Below are 15,828 nucleotides of genomic sequence, written 5' to 3' on the forward strand. Positions count from 1 at the left end.
GGGACACCTTCCACTAAACTAGGTTGTTCAAGACCTCATCCAACCCGGCCTTGAATACCTCCAGGAAGGGGACACCCATGACCTCCCTGGGCAATCTTTTTCCAGTGTCTCATCACCCTCACTGTCAAGAATTTCTTCCTAATCCCCAGTCTCAATCTCCCCTCTCCCAGCTTAAAGCCCTTGTGAAAAGTCTCTCTCCAGCTCTCCTTGTAGCCCCCTTCAGGTACTGGAAGGCTGCTACAAGGTCTCCAGGAGTCTTCTCTTTTTCAGGCTGAGCAGCCCCAAGTCTTTCAGCCCATCCCCATAGGTGAGGTGCTCCAGCCCTCTGATCATCTTCATGGTTCTCCTCTGGACCCTGTCCAACAGTTCCATGCCCTTGTGCTGAAAGCCCCAGAACCATCCCCAATTTAAATGCCAGAGATCACCTTCACGGAGCAGGGGATGGACTGGTAGCTTTAGCATGCTTTTCCTTCCCCTCCTGGCCTCTATTTTGACTGCTCAGTCCCCCTGGTTGGAAACAGAGCTAGGTGACTTCATGGGCACCACATTTTCATTATTTAAAGCAGTCAAATGAAATGCAGGAATCTTTCAAAGTGTGAATGATGTCATACATCTTCACATGGGGCCAACTAAGAAGAGATCCTCTGATGCTGACTGAACCTTTCCAGCACCCCTTAATGCCCTTAATCACAGCCCATGCTGTGATCTGTCTTCTCACTCCACGAGTTTGGCAAAAGTGATCCCACCAGTGATCTTCAGAGTCAAAGCATTGCAAACCACAGTCTGGGTGCTAACAGCACTTGGGCAGGCAGAGAAGGTGTCAGCCCTGGAGGCAGCAATAGCATAGAGTGAGCCAGATCCCCACCCGGGAGGGACCTCACAGACAGTATAACAGGAAACACATTTCCACAGCTTTTGGGAGAAGGTCTTCCACATGGCACACATGCTTTAAGCATTGGATGTCCATGAAGAAAACATTAAGCATCCAATTTACCTACTTCAACAAAACTCACAGGCTACAAAAGAAGCAAAATTTCTATCCAGAAGATTTTAGATAAGATCACAGAATCATAGAAGCAACCAGATTGGAAGAGACCTGAGACATCTCAGAACCTTTTTGTTGTTGTTGTTTGCTTTTATTCAAGCGGGCACAGCCTTGTCTCCTTCAGCTCTAATAACTGTGTGCTCATCCACATGTCAGGCTAAGCTGTTCTTAACTTTCTGTGGTAGCAGCTTTATTGATGGCACAGCACTGCAACGTAAACAGGTACCTGATTCAGTTCCTCATCATTTGCAACTGCCAGAAGGATGTGTCTGGGGGCAATTCTTCCTTTCTTGTTGTCTCGAGCTGCATTTCCTGCTAATTCTAGAATTTCAGCTGCAAACACATTGAGAGAAAAATGAGTAGCAAAAATGCAGCTTTTGTACACCCTGCATATACATTTGACATTCCTTCTCAGCAGCCATTTACCTTCTCAGGGGAGGTTTCCCAATTTAAATGGCCTTTGCTACAGAAAGGCAGAAACCAAACCACACTAAATTAAAGCTTTGTAAATGCATGTGCCATTATTTGTCCTTCCTAGTGCCCTAAAGGATATGTAGCAGAAAATACACTGAGCTTGGTTCAGGTAACTTCTTTCACAAGTCCCACATTGGAATTCTTTGCAAAAAAAAACCCAAGAAGCACCCTATGAAAATGCTCTTCAGCAGTTCCAAATTAGGCACTAACCCTGTAACAATAAAACAGCAAAGCATGCACTGAAACCCCAAACCTCACACAGATAATTCTGACAAAACAGCAAGGATTCTCAGGACCAGGTAAGACAAAGACTGAGGTGCATTTAAAGAGACAATTTGAAAGCCAACAAACTCGCCAGGCAATGCTGCAATTTGTCATTAAAGGGCACTGAAAAAATCTGTGAGAAGCTTCATTTCAGAACGAGAGATGAAAGGTTTGACTTAGATGCAAGCAGAGACAATGTGAGAGCTTCAATGCATGAACATGAGAGCTTCAATAGTTCAGTGCATGAACTATTGGTAGAAAGCTCTTCCTACATCTCCAGGAACAAAAGGTTACTTCAAAAGTAGTTTCTCTAAATTTGCAGTAATATTTAGTGTGACTAAAGCCACTGAGTTTTTTCTAGTTGTTAGACAGGAAAACACAGACACATCTTTCTGAGTTTATTTAACTGCAGCAATCAGCATAATTCATTAACTCCCAGTTTGGCCCCTATTCAGAAGTTATTTTTCATCGAAGAACTCTACTAAAGCACTGAGAAAGGAGAAGGGAATGTTTTGCTCCAGATAATCATAAAGATCGTATTCACATCTTGCATGTTTGAAACTTTCCAGTGTCCTTGTTCTCTGTATTTTGGGTTTGTATTTTCATCTGTCAGTAATAAGGGTAAGAAAATTACAGTCCATCAATGTCCTATTAATCATCATCCTCAGGTCACTGTAGTATGGGTGGGGTTGGAACAGACCTTTAAAGGCCACCTAGTTCAACCCACCCTGAAGTCAGCAGGGATATCTGCAACTAGAGCAGGTTGCTCACTGTCCCACACAACCTGACCTAGAATGGTTCCAGGGATGGGGCACCTGCCACCCCTCTGGCCAAGCTGGGATAGTGTTTTACCACCCTCAGTGTTAAAAGTTTGTTCCTTCTACCTAAGTCTGAATCTTCCTCTTGTAGCTTCAAACCATCATCCCTTCTCCTGTCACAACACGCCCTTCTAAAGAGCCTGTCCCCAGCTTCCTCACAGGCCCCTTTAAGTACTGAAAGGCCACCAGAAGGTCTCCTTAGAGCCATCTCTTCTTCAGGGTGAACAACCCCATCTCTCTCAGCCTGTCCTCACAGCAGAGGTGCTGCAGCCCTTGGAGATGAATGATGTCTTACTCCTTTTTATTCAAGCAAACAAAGAACTGTAACCATTATAAAAAGAACCTTCATGAAAAAAAAAAAAGAAGTCAATAAATGGAGTGGAAATCTCCATGATGTTCTCTGGCTAAAATCCAAAGGATTTCAACAAGAGGTTTAAGCCCATGGGAAAAGTACAAGCTTTCAGTTTCACTCAGTTAAAATAACAAAAGTGCCTACTTGTCATCCCCTTTTCACTACTGTGCAGCACACATACTAAACTGAATGTTGGAGATGGAAAAGCCATTGTTTGCAGTTTTGTGCTTATTCACAGTGAATTGTTTAAGAAACAACCAGTGACTGCTGAAAATGTTCACAACTATCCCTGCACTCTCCCAAGGAAGGCTGTCAAAGTTGTGAAGACAAGCACTGAGATGGTAGGAAATAGCAGAATCCTAATGGTGATTGCTAGGCCACTGCCACCAGGAAAAAGCAGTGTGTGACCAGATAATCAGAAATAATACCACACCACAGTGGGTCTACATTAAAAGCTGGGCCAGCAACCTCAGCTCTGGAATTTCCTAACTTGGAAGCCTTGGACTTTAAACAAAGAGATTGAAGAGATCCTGCACAATCCAGCTATATTTGCCCCTGTGGGGGCTGCAGAGCTGGATGTTGCAGACCCAACTGCCAGACCTCTGCCAGCGGAGCTAATGCAGCAGCAGAGAGCAAGAACAGATCACCATCTATTGTGCAGACCAGCAGAGAGCAAGAAGAGAGACCCAGATTTCTCCAGTGGGTGCTGATAGCAGAAAAAAGTTGCGTCAGGAGGAAAACAAAACCAACACATACTTACCTACGCGGTAACTGAAGCTCTTTCAGATGTGCCAACAACAGGCACATCCTGCTACCTGTGTGCTCACCCCACTCCCCCAGGTTCTGGGTCCTTTGGCCAGCAGCATCCTGATGGTGCACTCAAATGTCCTCTGCCTAATGTCAAGAGCAAAAAACGCAGAACACTCAAACGCCAGCCACTTTTCATCTACCACAGGACACCAGGAAGAAGGGAATCCAAGGTAGAGATGATGTTTATGCATATCAATAACTTATCAAAGGATGCCAGTTATTTGTATAGGTAAATAATTGCCTTACCTCCCTCTAGCTGTTGCCTAGCTGCATCTTTTTCTAACGCTGGAGGCAGTGACTCATAGTCTTACGAACACAAAACGGCACTTGCAGAGTGCAACGTCATACTTGAAGGCTTCAATTATCACATCCTCTGCTGATAAGAACAGATCCCTAAAGAAACTGCTTTAAGTAGAAACATCTTGACAGCTGAGGTCACCTAAACTTGATGGAGACTGGTCTGAGAATACAGGTCTTGTATTAAAGCCCTATACTATAACAAGCGCTCTTGAAGTCAGGCATCCTGAGATTCTCAGGCATGAGTTGGTTTTCCTCTACATCCTCTCAGCAGAATTAGTGAAATCTGAAACACTCTTATTTCTGTCAAGATTCAAAATGCACACAAGATGCCTCCACACTGGAAACATAACTTCAGATTCAGAGGTCTTCAGCACAGATGGCTGCAAGCAAACTAGCACATTTCTGCACTGCTCAGGTCACCCTAGCCTCAGATAGACATCAAACGTTGGTCAGCAGGCTAATGCCCAGAACTATCCACCACTTCTACACGATATCCAGTACTTCTAAAGAAGCCTTTTCTCCTCTTTGATAAGCACTGGGGACCAAGGAAGAACATATCTATCTTCCAACCAGCACGAGCAGCAGCCAAGCTATGACCCCAGTGGGATTACATCTTCTCATCCTGTGACATACAGGAAAAAAGAGGTTTCTTTAGCTGATGGAGCAACAGATTTGAAGTGTCTGGGAACTACAAGTATCATAGTCAGGCCAAAGCTATTTGTCCAGCTGAGCTCAGCCTGCTTTTGTGATGTGCTCAGCTAGACTGATAAGAAAGATATATGAGGACTACTGATAGCAAAGATGGAGACATTCCAAGCAGGTTATCTTGTTTTCCACTTCGCCTTTAGGATAAGTTTTGACAGTTGCTGTTACACTACCATGTACAAATCTACCAATAATACCTTTGCTCTGAAAAGATGTAGCAGTTAATGGAGTCTTTGGTCCTCCATTTGCCAGTGGAAAAGCATCTGCTCACTTTGTATCTTGACAGCCGGCGAGCACAACAGACAGAAAAGTATTCCAGTTACTGTTCTTAGAAGGAGGAGGTGTTTGCTGGTGTTGTGTTCTGCCCTACATTAGAGAAGATGACTTTCCAATGACATCTTCTCTAAGCTCTCTGAGCAGCACACCATTCACGTATCTTCTGCTTCCTAATCAAGAGGCAACTGTACTCTTTGCCTACATTGCAAGAAGGTGTATTATGGGACACACACAGCCTATGGTTTAGATGATGATGACTGCAGTCACCCCTGTGCACACTCAGACACTCTGGCATGGGTCTGTTGCAAAGTTCATAAATCCAAAGGGACTGAGGCAAATTCCTCATGGAGTTCTAACTCTGAAGCCAGTGGAGCCCAACTCCATTCTGGCAAACACAACCTTCTGGATAGGAATTAAGCTGCACTTTTGCAATGTGATTTTCAAGCCTAAAACATCACAGACATATTGCCAGGGGAAAAAAAAAGGCCACAGAACATCAAGGAAACCTTCTTCACATCAGCTCTTCAGCTGATCTCTTCTTGAGATACCCTGTGGTGGTAGCTGGTGTTTTAACAACAGGGCTGATAAACCAAAGCACAGGCTCAGCACTGAGAATGGCTGAAGGGTGCAGCCATGATCAATCCTGCATACAAAGGGAAAGCATGAGGAACTAGTAGCTTGTGACAGAGAACATGTACCAAAGTCAAAAGGCACTCTGAACCACCTGGCAACTGAGTGCTCAAATGTGTATGCATCACACAGATGATGCTAGTCAGGAAGCTCAGTGCTTTAGGGCCTCACAAGCACAGGCCATCACCTGGCTGATCACTCACAGGAGACTCGCTGGTCCATGCTAGGCCCTGGCTGAATGCAGTCAGACAGCTCTGGTCCTGTTCAACCCCTGGCCTCATCTACTCCCCCTCTGTCCCAGCCATGACTTGCTTTCCTAGCTCCATTGCCATTCTTCCTTCCTCAGACTTCTATCTCCGTTGCCTTCCCTGGATAGTATCTGTTTCTTCTCCACTGCAGCAAAACTGAGGCTCAACCTTTCTTTCTGGGTTCACCAGATGCTGCATCTCCCTCCAGACCTTGGCCTATGCCATATTATTCCAGCTTCCTGGCAAGATTTTCAGACAATCTGGCTACTCACTTCCCTACTGGTCCTCAGTTCAGCTCTTCCCCCTAGGCAGATCCATCCCTGGCTCTGTCTCTAATGTAACCATCAGCTCCCCCAAAATGTTAACAGTTTCTTTGCACTCTCCTTCTCTACCTAACATGGAAACTGTTCCCAGCCTCCCAGTCTGCTTATCCAGTTAATTCCTGCCTGCCCTTTCCACCTCACTGCTGGTAAATAGGATTAGCCTTTCCTTCAACTCCTATTCATGGACTCCCTGCCTCAGCTCCAGTCCTGGACCTCTTGCCACCTGCCTCTGTGCAGCTTGCCTTGGTTCTGCCTTCACACAAGAGCTTCCTCCCCACTGCTGGCTGGTACTCTTGCAACCACAGAAAGCCCAGTCCCTGCTCACTGCTGTGACCAGGAGCAGCTGGGGACAGCAGTGAGAGGGAAAGTCCTTCTGAGCGCCTGTAACCATGGGCTGAGCAATGGTAAGCCACTGCATGGCATGGCCCAAGAGCAGTCCTGTCACTTGTCATACCTGAGAGGTGGTGGCATGCTCCATCACAGGCAGAACAGCACTGGGAGCTGAGAGAGGCTGGAGGATGCTCACTGAAGGATTTAGCTGCTAAAATCTAAGAAGCTTCATCTGAGCTTGAACAATTTGTGTTCTTTTGAAGTTACAGCTAAGCCAAAGAGAGCAAATTTCTCTGAGATGGCAGAGACCACCCTTCCCCTTCTGCAAAGCATGAAGTCTCTGCTCTGGTGCAGAGAAGCACCCTGCCTGTTTAGAGGAGAAATTCTCCTGAATGTTTCAACTTAACAAAAAAATGCAACCATGGTTTGACCTGCTTCTGAAAAACAGTTCAAGAACAAGATTCCCTCACTCCCTCCCTCCCAGACTGAGCCTGAAGTAGCTCCCTGTATGCAGGCTTTCAGCCTATGTAGCCACCACAGTTGCAAGTCCATGTAAGAAAACTGCCAAGTATCAGCTGCTGTTGAGAAACTACTATTTGCTAACAGCCTTGGAAAACCACATGTTGTTTCCATAGGTGTCCCAAAACCAGAGACTATATGCACAAGTACACATTAGGAACAACCAGAAAAGAAGTTTCCAATTAAACTGTCCACCTTTTAAATCCTTCAAACAAAACTCTGCACAGAGCACAGAAACTTTGGCTGGAGAGACCACAACCCACAAGCAAGAGCTGTTTGCTCAGAAACATTACTCCATTCTATTACAATGTATACAGGGTTGGGATGATGGGGGAGGGCGGAGGGATCTCTCTCTGCTGAACCACACAGCTTAAAATAACATTCCCTTACAATTTATGTGGGCTGTCAGCCTACACATCTAGCAATTTTCTTGCCTGGTTGACTACAGTGTCTTTTTGGGTGTTTTTTTTTCCCCTAAAGCAAAGTGTAGGCCCACACATGCTCTGCCATTACCAGATTAATGATTGAAATTAAATTGCACTCACTAGCCAGAAGCAGAGCCAAGACATACACTGTTCTAGGTCAGGTAACAGGCCAACAGTGCTGCACTGTAGGTTCTAAAATGATGACCGTATCTCAGGCTGCACTACCAAAGTGCTGCAAATGCCAGATGTGCTGTTGACAGTTTATTACTACACCTTGTAATAGTTGCCACAGCTCAGAACAAGCATCTCCAAATGTTTATCCTAGAAATGCCTTTGAATGCTATGGATTGCTGTGGAGTGGGAAAAGGAAAAGGTATTCCTCCCCAGCCTGAAGGTCAGCAAAGGCCTTAAGCAGCACATTATTATAACATACACAACTATAACAACATTAACTTGTGCTACTGCCAAACCCGATGTAATACAGTTTTCATCGTGCAATACTCAAGACATCCAGAGGTCTGTAGATGTCTTCTAAGTGATTTGCAATCAATGATAAAGCAAAGCAAACACATCTTCCCACAGAGAACTATTTATTACATTCCTGCAGAGGCCCTGAGCCTCCACTAGAAAGCACACACAGGCATACCAACAAAAACAAGGTTGAAAAATCACTGTGGTAGCAGGGGAGCTACAAAAGCTGCAATCTTCTGTCCTCACTTTTCCTTCTAACTCTGCAGCCTTCTGAAGCAGCGCTCCATGCTGAAAACAGCTAAACAAGCTCTGCAGGCCACAGACCTTCCTGGTACAGCACAATTCCACCAACCCCCACTATCAAAAGATTTTCTGAGCTGCCAAATTTCGTTTTTAATGTATGAAACTGGATTGTGCAAATATGAGTATGTGCATGTCCTTAATGAAAGTAAAGGTCTCCAAAATCACTTGGACAATTGACCTTTATGATTAAATGACCTTAATGTAAATGTCTTTGTTCTTACACAGTGAACAATAAATCAAACAAGTGGGCAAGATGCTCACCAGCCTAGATTTTGATTCTGCTTTTCAGTGGTGCTTTGTTTTGTTTTGAAACCATCTCCTTTCCTGCACTATCTCTCGAAGGAGCTGGGAGTGAAGATAAAAGAAAGCTTAAATAATTTCTTTGTATTGCTTCCACAACAGCAATTACCTTTTCACTCCAACTCCTGAAGTAGCCTCAGAAAAACCAAACCAAACCAAACCAAAAAAAAAACCAACCAACTATTCACATCCTGTAATCAATCAGCACAGATCTGGAAGTTTCCATAATACAATCAGAAATGTCTCAATAGTGAAGTGATCACTGTTTCAGATTTCCTCTACACCTTTGAAAGGAAAGAGTGCTTTTAATGTCTGGTAGCAAGAACAGTTTTTTATGTGTCAAAAAGACAGCATGGTATATGCAAAGACTGCTGTGCTGTTACATGGACAAGAAGGTTCCAGGCAAACTTCTTCCATGCCACTCTGACAGCAAACTGTGCTCCTGAAACACAACCTACTCAGCTCGCTCCACACAGGCCTGTGCCTCTTCACAGATTCTCTAATGCACCTCAGTCTTGATCTGTAACACTTAAGTAACCTGAACCAGAATCCTCTCTGCATCAGGGGTGGTAGCAATTTGCTAAAGTGCTGATTTCCACAATTAAGAAACCAAAAAGCTATGGTGGTAGGACAGTCTGAAAGACTGCAATACAGCACAGTATATTGCAGCACCGTGTGACACCTGCCCCTTCCTCTGAGGTCAGTTTCAGAAAGGAAGGGAAGAGAAAACTCAGGGGTATGTGGGAAGATTTAAATCCTGGAACATTTTTAAAGAAACTTAGGCAAGCCAAAATGATTTTTAAAATACAAATGAACAACCTCCATATTCCATAACACTTTGACACTGTTCTGCAAGAATAAATGCACCCAGCAAAATAGCTTCTTCACTTAAGAAAACACAACAGATGTACAAAGTGGGATTGCTTTTTTCTCTCCTGTTATTCACATCCAGGTGTGCTCCAAAAGCCTAATTCATATCAACTTGCTCTTGGACAGAAACTACCTAGATGTAACTCCTCACTCTGTGAAGCAAAAAAATAATTCTTCCAGCTAGTGCCCAAAGGAGATAATCTCCATAGAATGGTAGGAGCTGGAAGGGACCTCTGGAGATCATCCAGTCTGACCATCCTGCAGAAGCAGGATCACCTGGGGCAGATTATACATGAAACACGTCCAGGCAGATTTTGAAAGTCTCTAGAGAAGGAGACTTCACAACCTCTCTGGGCAATCTGCTCCAGGGCACAGTAAAGAAGTTTTTTTCTCATGTTGAGGTTGAACTTCTGTGTTGTAGTTTGTGTCTGTTACCCCTTGCCCTATCACAGGGCACCAGTGATAAAAGACTGGCCCCTTCTTCTTGACACCCACTCTTGAGATGTTTGTAAACATTAATAAGATCCCCTCTCAGTCTGCTCTTCTATGGACTAAACTGCCCCAGGTCTCTCAGCCTTTCCTGATCCAGTCCCTAAATCATCCTTGTAGCTTCTGCTGGACTCTCTCTAGTATTTTCCTGTCTGTCTTGAACTGGGGAGCCCAGAACTGGACACACTCCAGATGGGGTCTCACTAGGACAGAGTAGAGGGGGAGGAGAACCTCCCTTGATCTGCTGGACACAGCCATTTTAATGCACCTCAGTATCCCATTAGCCTTCTCAGCCACAAGGACACACTGCTGTCCCATGGATAACTTACTGCCAGCCAGGACTCCAAGGTCCTTCTCCATGGAGCTGCTTTCCACGAGGTCAGCCCCTAACCTGTACTGGTGCAGGACTTAATTACAACTTTTCAGAAGTCTCTTCAGTATCATTGTCTGACACACTTGCTATCAGCAGAGCATGTCCCCCATCTGGCAGCTTTAGCAATAGAACACTCTTAGACTGTTCTTAAGGTAACTATGCCAAATACGCTGAAGGTGATGAGGAGGGGAGCAATTCAAACTACCACAGTACCAGTTTCAGACTAATCTCTGTACATTCTGGTACCCCAATTCTGCCTTTGGAGACCAAAGCTGCTTTTTCTGTGTTGTTGGCCAATAGATTTTTTTGCTGTCTGGCTGAGCTAACCCAGGTGCAGGACTTTACACCTCCTTGTAGAACCTCATTAGGTTCTCCTTTAGCAACCTTAGCATTTCAAGCAAATTTCATTGCATCCTGCACTTGCAGGGCCTGATTTTCACAAGTGCTGAAGACATTCCTACCCCATCCCACGGAAATGCCTGGCTTCTGCGTGTGACCAGCACTTGCAGCAGCTTCTGGGTTTACCTGCTAGATACTCTATGACGGCTGCCATGTAAACCGGAGCTCCGACCCCTATCCGGTACTTGTAAGTTCCCTTCTTTAGGTAGCGCATCATTCTCCCCACGGGGAAGATAACTCCTGCCCTGCTGGAGCGGGACAGCTTGGACATCTTCTTCTTCCCACTTCGGCCTGACATCTTCAAGCTTTGTGCTTTTCACTTTGCTGGTGATTCTGAACCCCTGTGCTCTGACACAAAAGCTGCCAAGAGAAAAGAAACAGGATTGGCGTTTGGCATGCGACAAACATCCTTACACGTTATCTTTTTCCTCCAGAGGAGAAACCAAAACCCAGTCCCAACATCAGTGAAAGCTGAGATGTTAATTGTTGGAAGTGGTTGTTTTCTAGAGCTTTCCTATTGACTGGTCCACTGTCAACGCAGGAATAAGGCAACAAAGCTGTGAAGGTTCAATAAAGCAAAGTGCAAGGCTCACACCAAGGTCAGGATAAACCTAGATATCAATCCAGGTTGGTGGATTGTAGCACTGCTTGGGGTTGTTGTGGCCAAAGTGTAGAACCCTGCACTTGGCCTCGTTAAATCTCATCCCATTGGCCTCTGCCCACCCATCCATCCAGCTTGGTGTCATCTGCAAACTTACTGATGCTGGACTCAATCCCCTGCTCCAGATCATCAATGACAATACTGAACAGGACTGGGCCCAGCACTGATCCCTGGGGCACACCACTAGTGACAGCTGCCAACTGGATGTGGCACCATTCACCACCACTCTCTGGGCCTGGCCTTCCAACCAGTTCTTGACCCATATCAGAGTGAATCTGTCCAAGCCATGATCTACCAGCTGTGCCAGGAGCTGCTTGTGGCAGACAGTGTCAAAGGCTTTGCTGCAGTCCAGGTAGACTACATCCACAGCCTGCCTCACATTCACCAGGCAGGGAACCTCATCATAAAAGGAGATCAGATTGGTCAGGAAGGACCTGCCCTTCCTAAACCCATGCTGGCTGGGCCTGATCCCTTGCCCATGCTGTAGATGCTTTGTGATTGCTTTCAAGACCTGTTCCATAACCTTGCCTGGCACTGAGGTCAGGCTGACAGGTCTGGAACTTCCGAGTTCCTCCTCCCAGTCCTTCTTGACAGTAAGCATCACATTGGCCAGCTTCCAGTCTCCAAGGACCTCTCCAGTGATCTAGGTCTGTTGACATATGATGGAGAGTGGCTTGGCCAGCTCATCTGCCAGCTCTCTCAGCACCCTAGGATGGATCCCATCTGGTCCTATGGACTTGTGAGGATCCAACTGGCTTAGCAGACTCAGTGTGGCCCTGGGCACCCTGATCTAGTTGGAAGTGTCTCTGCTTACTGCAGGGATGTTGGAGATAGCCTTAGAGGGTCCCTTCCAATCCAATGCAATTTGTGAATCTGCGTGAGGGTCTAGAGAACAAGTCTTATGAGGAGCAGCTGAGGGAACTGGGCTTGTTTAGTCTGGTGAAGAAGATGCTGAATGGAGACCTCATAGCTTTCTACAACTACCTGAAAGGAGGCTGTAGTAAGGTGGGGATCAGTTTATTCTCCTTAGTATCAAGTGATACAATGAGAGGGAATGGCCTCAAGTTGCACCAGGGGAGATTTAGGTTGAAAAAGTTCTTTGCTGCAAGAGTGGTCAGGTATTAGAACACACTGCCCAGGGAGATGGTGGGGTCACCATCCCTGGAGGTGTTCAAGAAGCATGTGGACATGGCACTTAGGGGCATGGTTTAATGGCCATGGTGGTGTTAGGTCAACAGTTGGACTAGATGATCTAGAGGTCTTTTCCAACCAAAGGTGGTGGAGTCACCGTCCCTGGAGGTGTTGCAGAAAAGCCTGGATGAGGCACCTAGTGCCATGGTCTAGTTGATTGGATAGGGCTGAGTTCTAGGTTGGACTGGATGATCTTGGAAGCCTCTTCCAACCTGGTTGATTCTATGATTCTATGACAATGAATATCACAGAAAAAGTGGCTTGGAGGACATAAAAAAATGAAACAAGAATCAAATGCACATTAACCAAAACCAAATAACACCAAGGCAGAAACCTGAAGCATGGAAGATTTCTGTGTTGATATGTTAAGCTTAGCAAGTGATAAACAGCTGAGAAGCACTGCCACAATGGAAGCATTCATTGAACTAATAATGGTTTGTAGCACTTGCTACAAAACCTACCTACCAACACACTGCTCCACAGGTATTTTCTAAGGGGAATTTCATATGTATGACTGAAGATGAGAAGCAGGCAAGCAGCTATGCTTCAAGCATCTCCCTTTGCACTGCTCTGGCCTCAAGAACTGAGCCCTGGAGCCAGCTCACAGGCCTCATTGCTTTCATTAAGTCTCCCTGGATCATCCCCTGGGAGGCTCAGAAGCTTCTTCCACAGAGCTCAGAGAAGGTCTTTAATCTCTCATCTTAAAAGGACTGGCAACCAAGGTTTTCTGTACATCAAGCTCCTTGAGGATGTGGGGGTTTTGCCCTGCATTAAGACCCAATCTAGTCTACACACAGGAGCAAAGAAAACAAATCTCATTTTCTCCTTACTTTTCTGACAGTTAAGAGATTGCAGGTAGAGACAACAATCTCTGGAGCTGGCCACTCCAAGGGGTGCACTTGGTCACAGGTACAACCCCAGTTCTCACTCTCAGTCAAATACTGGGCAAGTTTTATGTCTGTTAATAAAAATTGGATTTAATTCCATTGTGATGGCTGCCCTGGTAACTTAATTATGATTCCAGTTACTCCTCTGAAACAAACCAAAAGCGTGCCCCAGGAGGCATTTCTGTCAATGAAGGCACTGCTACTTCATTCCCAGCATTCATTCATTTGAAAGAAACAAGAGGAAGGAGACAATTTGAAAAACATCAGCTGGCTTTAGGCAGTACTGACAAAATTTTATCACAATCTGAAAGTCATTTGACAACATTACAAGAAAACCACTACCCCAAGGAGGGGGAGGGTACCTAAACCTGTGTTCGATTCTTATCCTGCTAATTACAAATCAAAAGTATATGCAGAGTCACGAAGCCAGACACTCACAAAAAACAGATCCTCCAAACAACCAGAGTCAAGAGGTGGTTTCTACCATTACCTGCACAGTGCTTTCATTTACAATATCAAGGAAATGATATTCTACACTTTGGCCACAACAACCCCAAGCAGTGCTACAGGCTGGGAACAGAGTGGCTGGAGAGCAGCCAGGCAGAGAGGGACCTGGGGGTGCTGGTAGAGAGTAGCTGAAGATGAGCCAGCAATGTGCCTGGGAGAGCCAATGGCATCCTGGCCTGGCTCAGGAAGAGTGTGGCCAGTAGGACAAGGGAGGCTATTCTTCCCCTGTACTCAACACTGCTCAGGCCACACCTTGAGTGCTGTGTCCAGTTCTGGGCTCCTCAATTCAAGAGAGATGTTGAGGTGCTGGAATGTGTCCAGAGAAGGGCAACAAAGCTGGCAAAAGGCCTGGAACACAAATCCTATGAGGAGAGGCTGAGGGAGCTGGGGGTGTGCAGCCTGCAGAAGAGGAGGCTCAGGGCTGACCTCATTGCTGTCTCTAACTCCCTGAAGGGAGGCTGTAGCCAGGTGGGGTTGGTCTCTTGTGCCAGGCAAGCAGCAATAGAACAAGGGGACACAGTCTCAAGTTGTGCCAGGAGAGGTCTAGGCTGGATGTTAGGAGGAAGTGGTTGGCAGAGAGAGTGATTGGCATTGGAATGGGCTGCCCAGGGATGTGGTGGGGCCGCCGTCCCCGGAGGTGTTGAAGCAAAGCCTGGCTTAGTGCTATGGTCTAGTTGATTGGATAGGGCTGGGTGCTAGGTTGGACTGGATGATTTCGGAGGTCTCCTCCATCCTGGTTGATTCTATGAGACTATGGTGTGTCCTTCTCTATCAGACAGGTAGTTCTTTCTTTCTGCATGCAATAACTTATCTGGGCATGATAACAAAAGCTAGGAAAGGTTAAATCAGGAAACTTATCAAACATAGACACCTCCAAACTGATGTTACTGATCATCCCACCTCAAATCCTCTGTGAATCACAGAATTAACCAGGTTGGAAAAGACCTCTAACATCATTGAGTCTAACCTATCACCTAGCCCTTCTAACTAATTAAACCATGGCACTAAGTGCCTCATCCAGTCTCTGCTTAAACATCTTGGAGGTCTCATCCAACCTGGTTAATTCTATGATTTTATGACCTCCAGGGATGGTGACTCTACTACCTCCCCAGGCAGCCCATTCCAATGGGAGATCACTCTTTCCCTCAAGAGCTTCTTCCTAATGCCCAGCCTAAGTCTGCCCTGAAGTGCCATGCCAGTCTAGAATCACAAAGGGTGGTAAAAGGGCTCATACACTGCTGCTTTTAAGTGTGGATTAAAGGCAACAGGCATTTCACATGGATATAAGAGGGAAAAATTCCCAAGAATTGGGAATTGCATCAATCACATTGATGCAGGAGTAACCAGTAACTACAGTAACCAGTAAGATAGGGAACCAGCAGGTTATAGTGGGGAGGGGGGGGAAAAGAGCTGTCGTAGAAAAGTCAAACCTTGCATCAAGGTGTATGAGAAAGAGGACAACCAGTACTGTACCTGAGAACTTATGTTCAACTGTGCTTCAGGCACACAGAGCAAATTAGAGGAGGGTGACACAAACTAGAAGAGAAGGCAACAAGAAATGAAGAGATATTAGAAAGCTCTTCAGATATATAAGAAAAGGCAGATTTGGCTAAGTGCTCCCTATAAAAATGCCAGGAGAAGAGCAGGATTCTTTAAAAAAGCTGTGCAGCAGGAAGGAGACTCAGATGGGGAGGTACCTGATTCTTCCTGCCAGGAGAGATTTAAAGAAGTTAAAGAATAAGTAGATATCTTTTTAACAAATTTAAACGTCTGTCTTCTGTGTTAAGAAGTTAACTTTTTAAACAGTTAGACAACAAATGTCAGAAGTGGCACAGGTAGCTTTGGATCTGCTGTGGAA

General features: G+C 45.5%; 1 protein-coding gene across 5 annotated transcripts in view; it reads right to left on the bottom strand.

Moving 5' to 3' along the window:
- Positions 1 to 15,828, bottom strand: part of LOC135176224 (core histone macro-H2A.2) — a 42,184-nt gene that overhangs the window by 19,431 nt on the left and 6,925 nt on the right. For 4 of the 5 annotated variants that reach the window (XM_064145082.1, XM_064145079.1, XM_064145080.1 and 1 more), the window contains exons 2-3: positions 10,851 to 11,084; positions 1,272 to 1,378 (exon numbers count right to left, since the gene is read on the bottom strand). In XM_064145082.1, coding sequence (XP_064001152.1) covers positions 1,272 to 1,378; positions 10,851 to 11,022 — 279 coding nt within the window. In that variant the 5' untranslated portion in view covers positions 11,023 to 11,084. Of the gene's footprint in view, positions 1 to 1,271; positions 1,379 to 10,850; positions 11,085 to 15,443; positions 15,507 to 15,828 lie in introns of all 5 variants that reach the window. The other variant, XM_064145081.1, reaches the window with a different exon arrangement.

The sequence above is a fragment of the Pogoniulus pusillus genome, chromosome 6, assembly GCF_015220805.1.
Source record: "Pogoniulus pusillus isolate bPogPus1 chromosome 6, bPogPus1.pri, whole genome shotgun sequence".
Classification (NCBI taxonomy): domain Eukaryota; kingdom Metazoa; phylum Chordata; class Aves; order Piciformes; family Lybiidae; genus Pogoniulus; species Pogoniulus pusillus.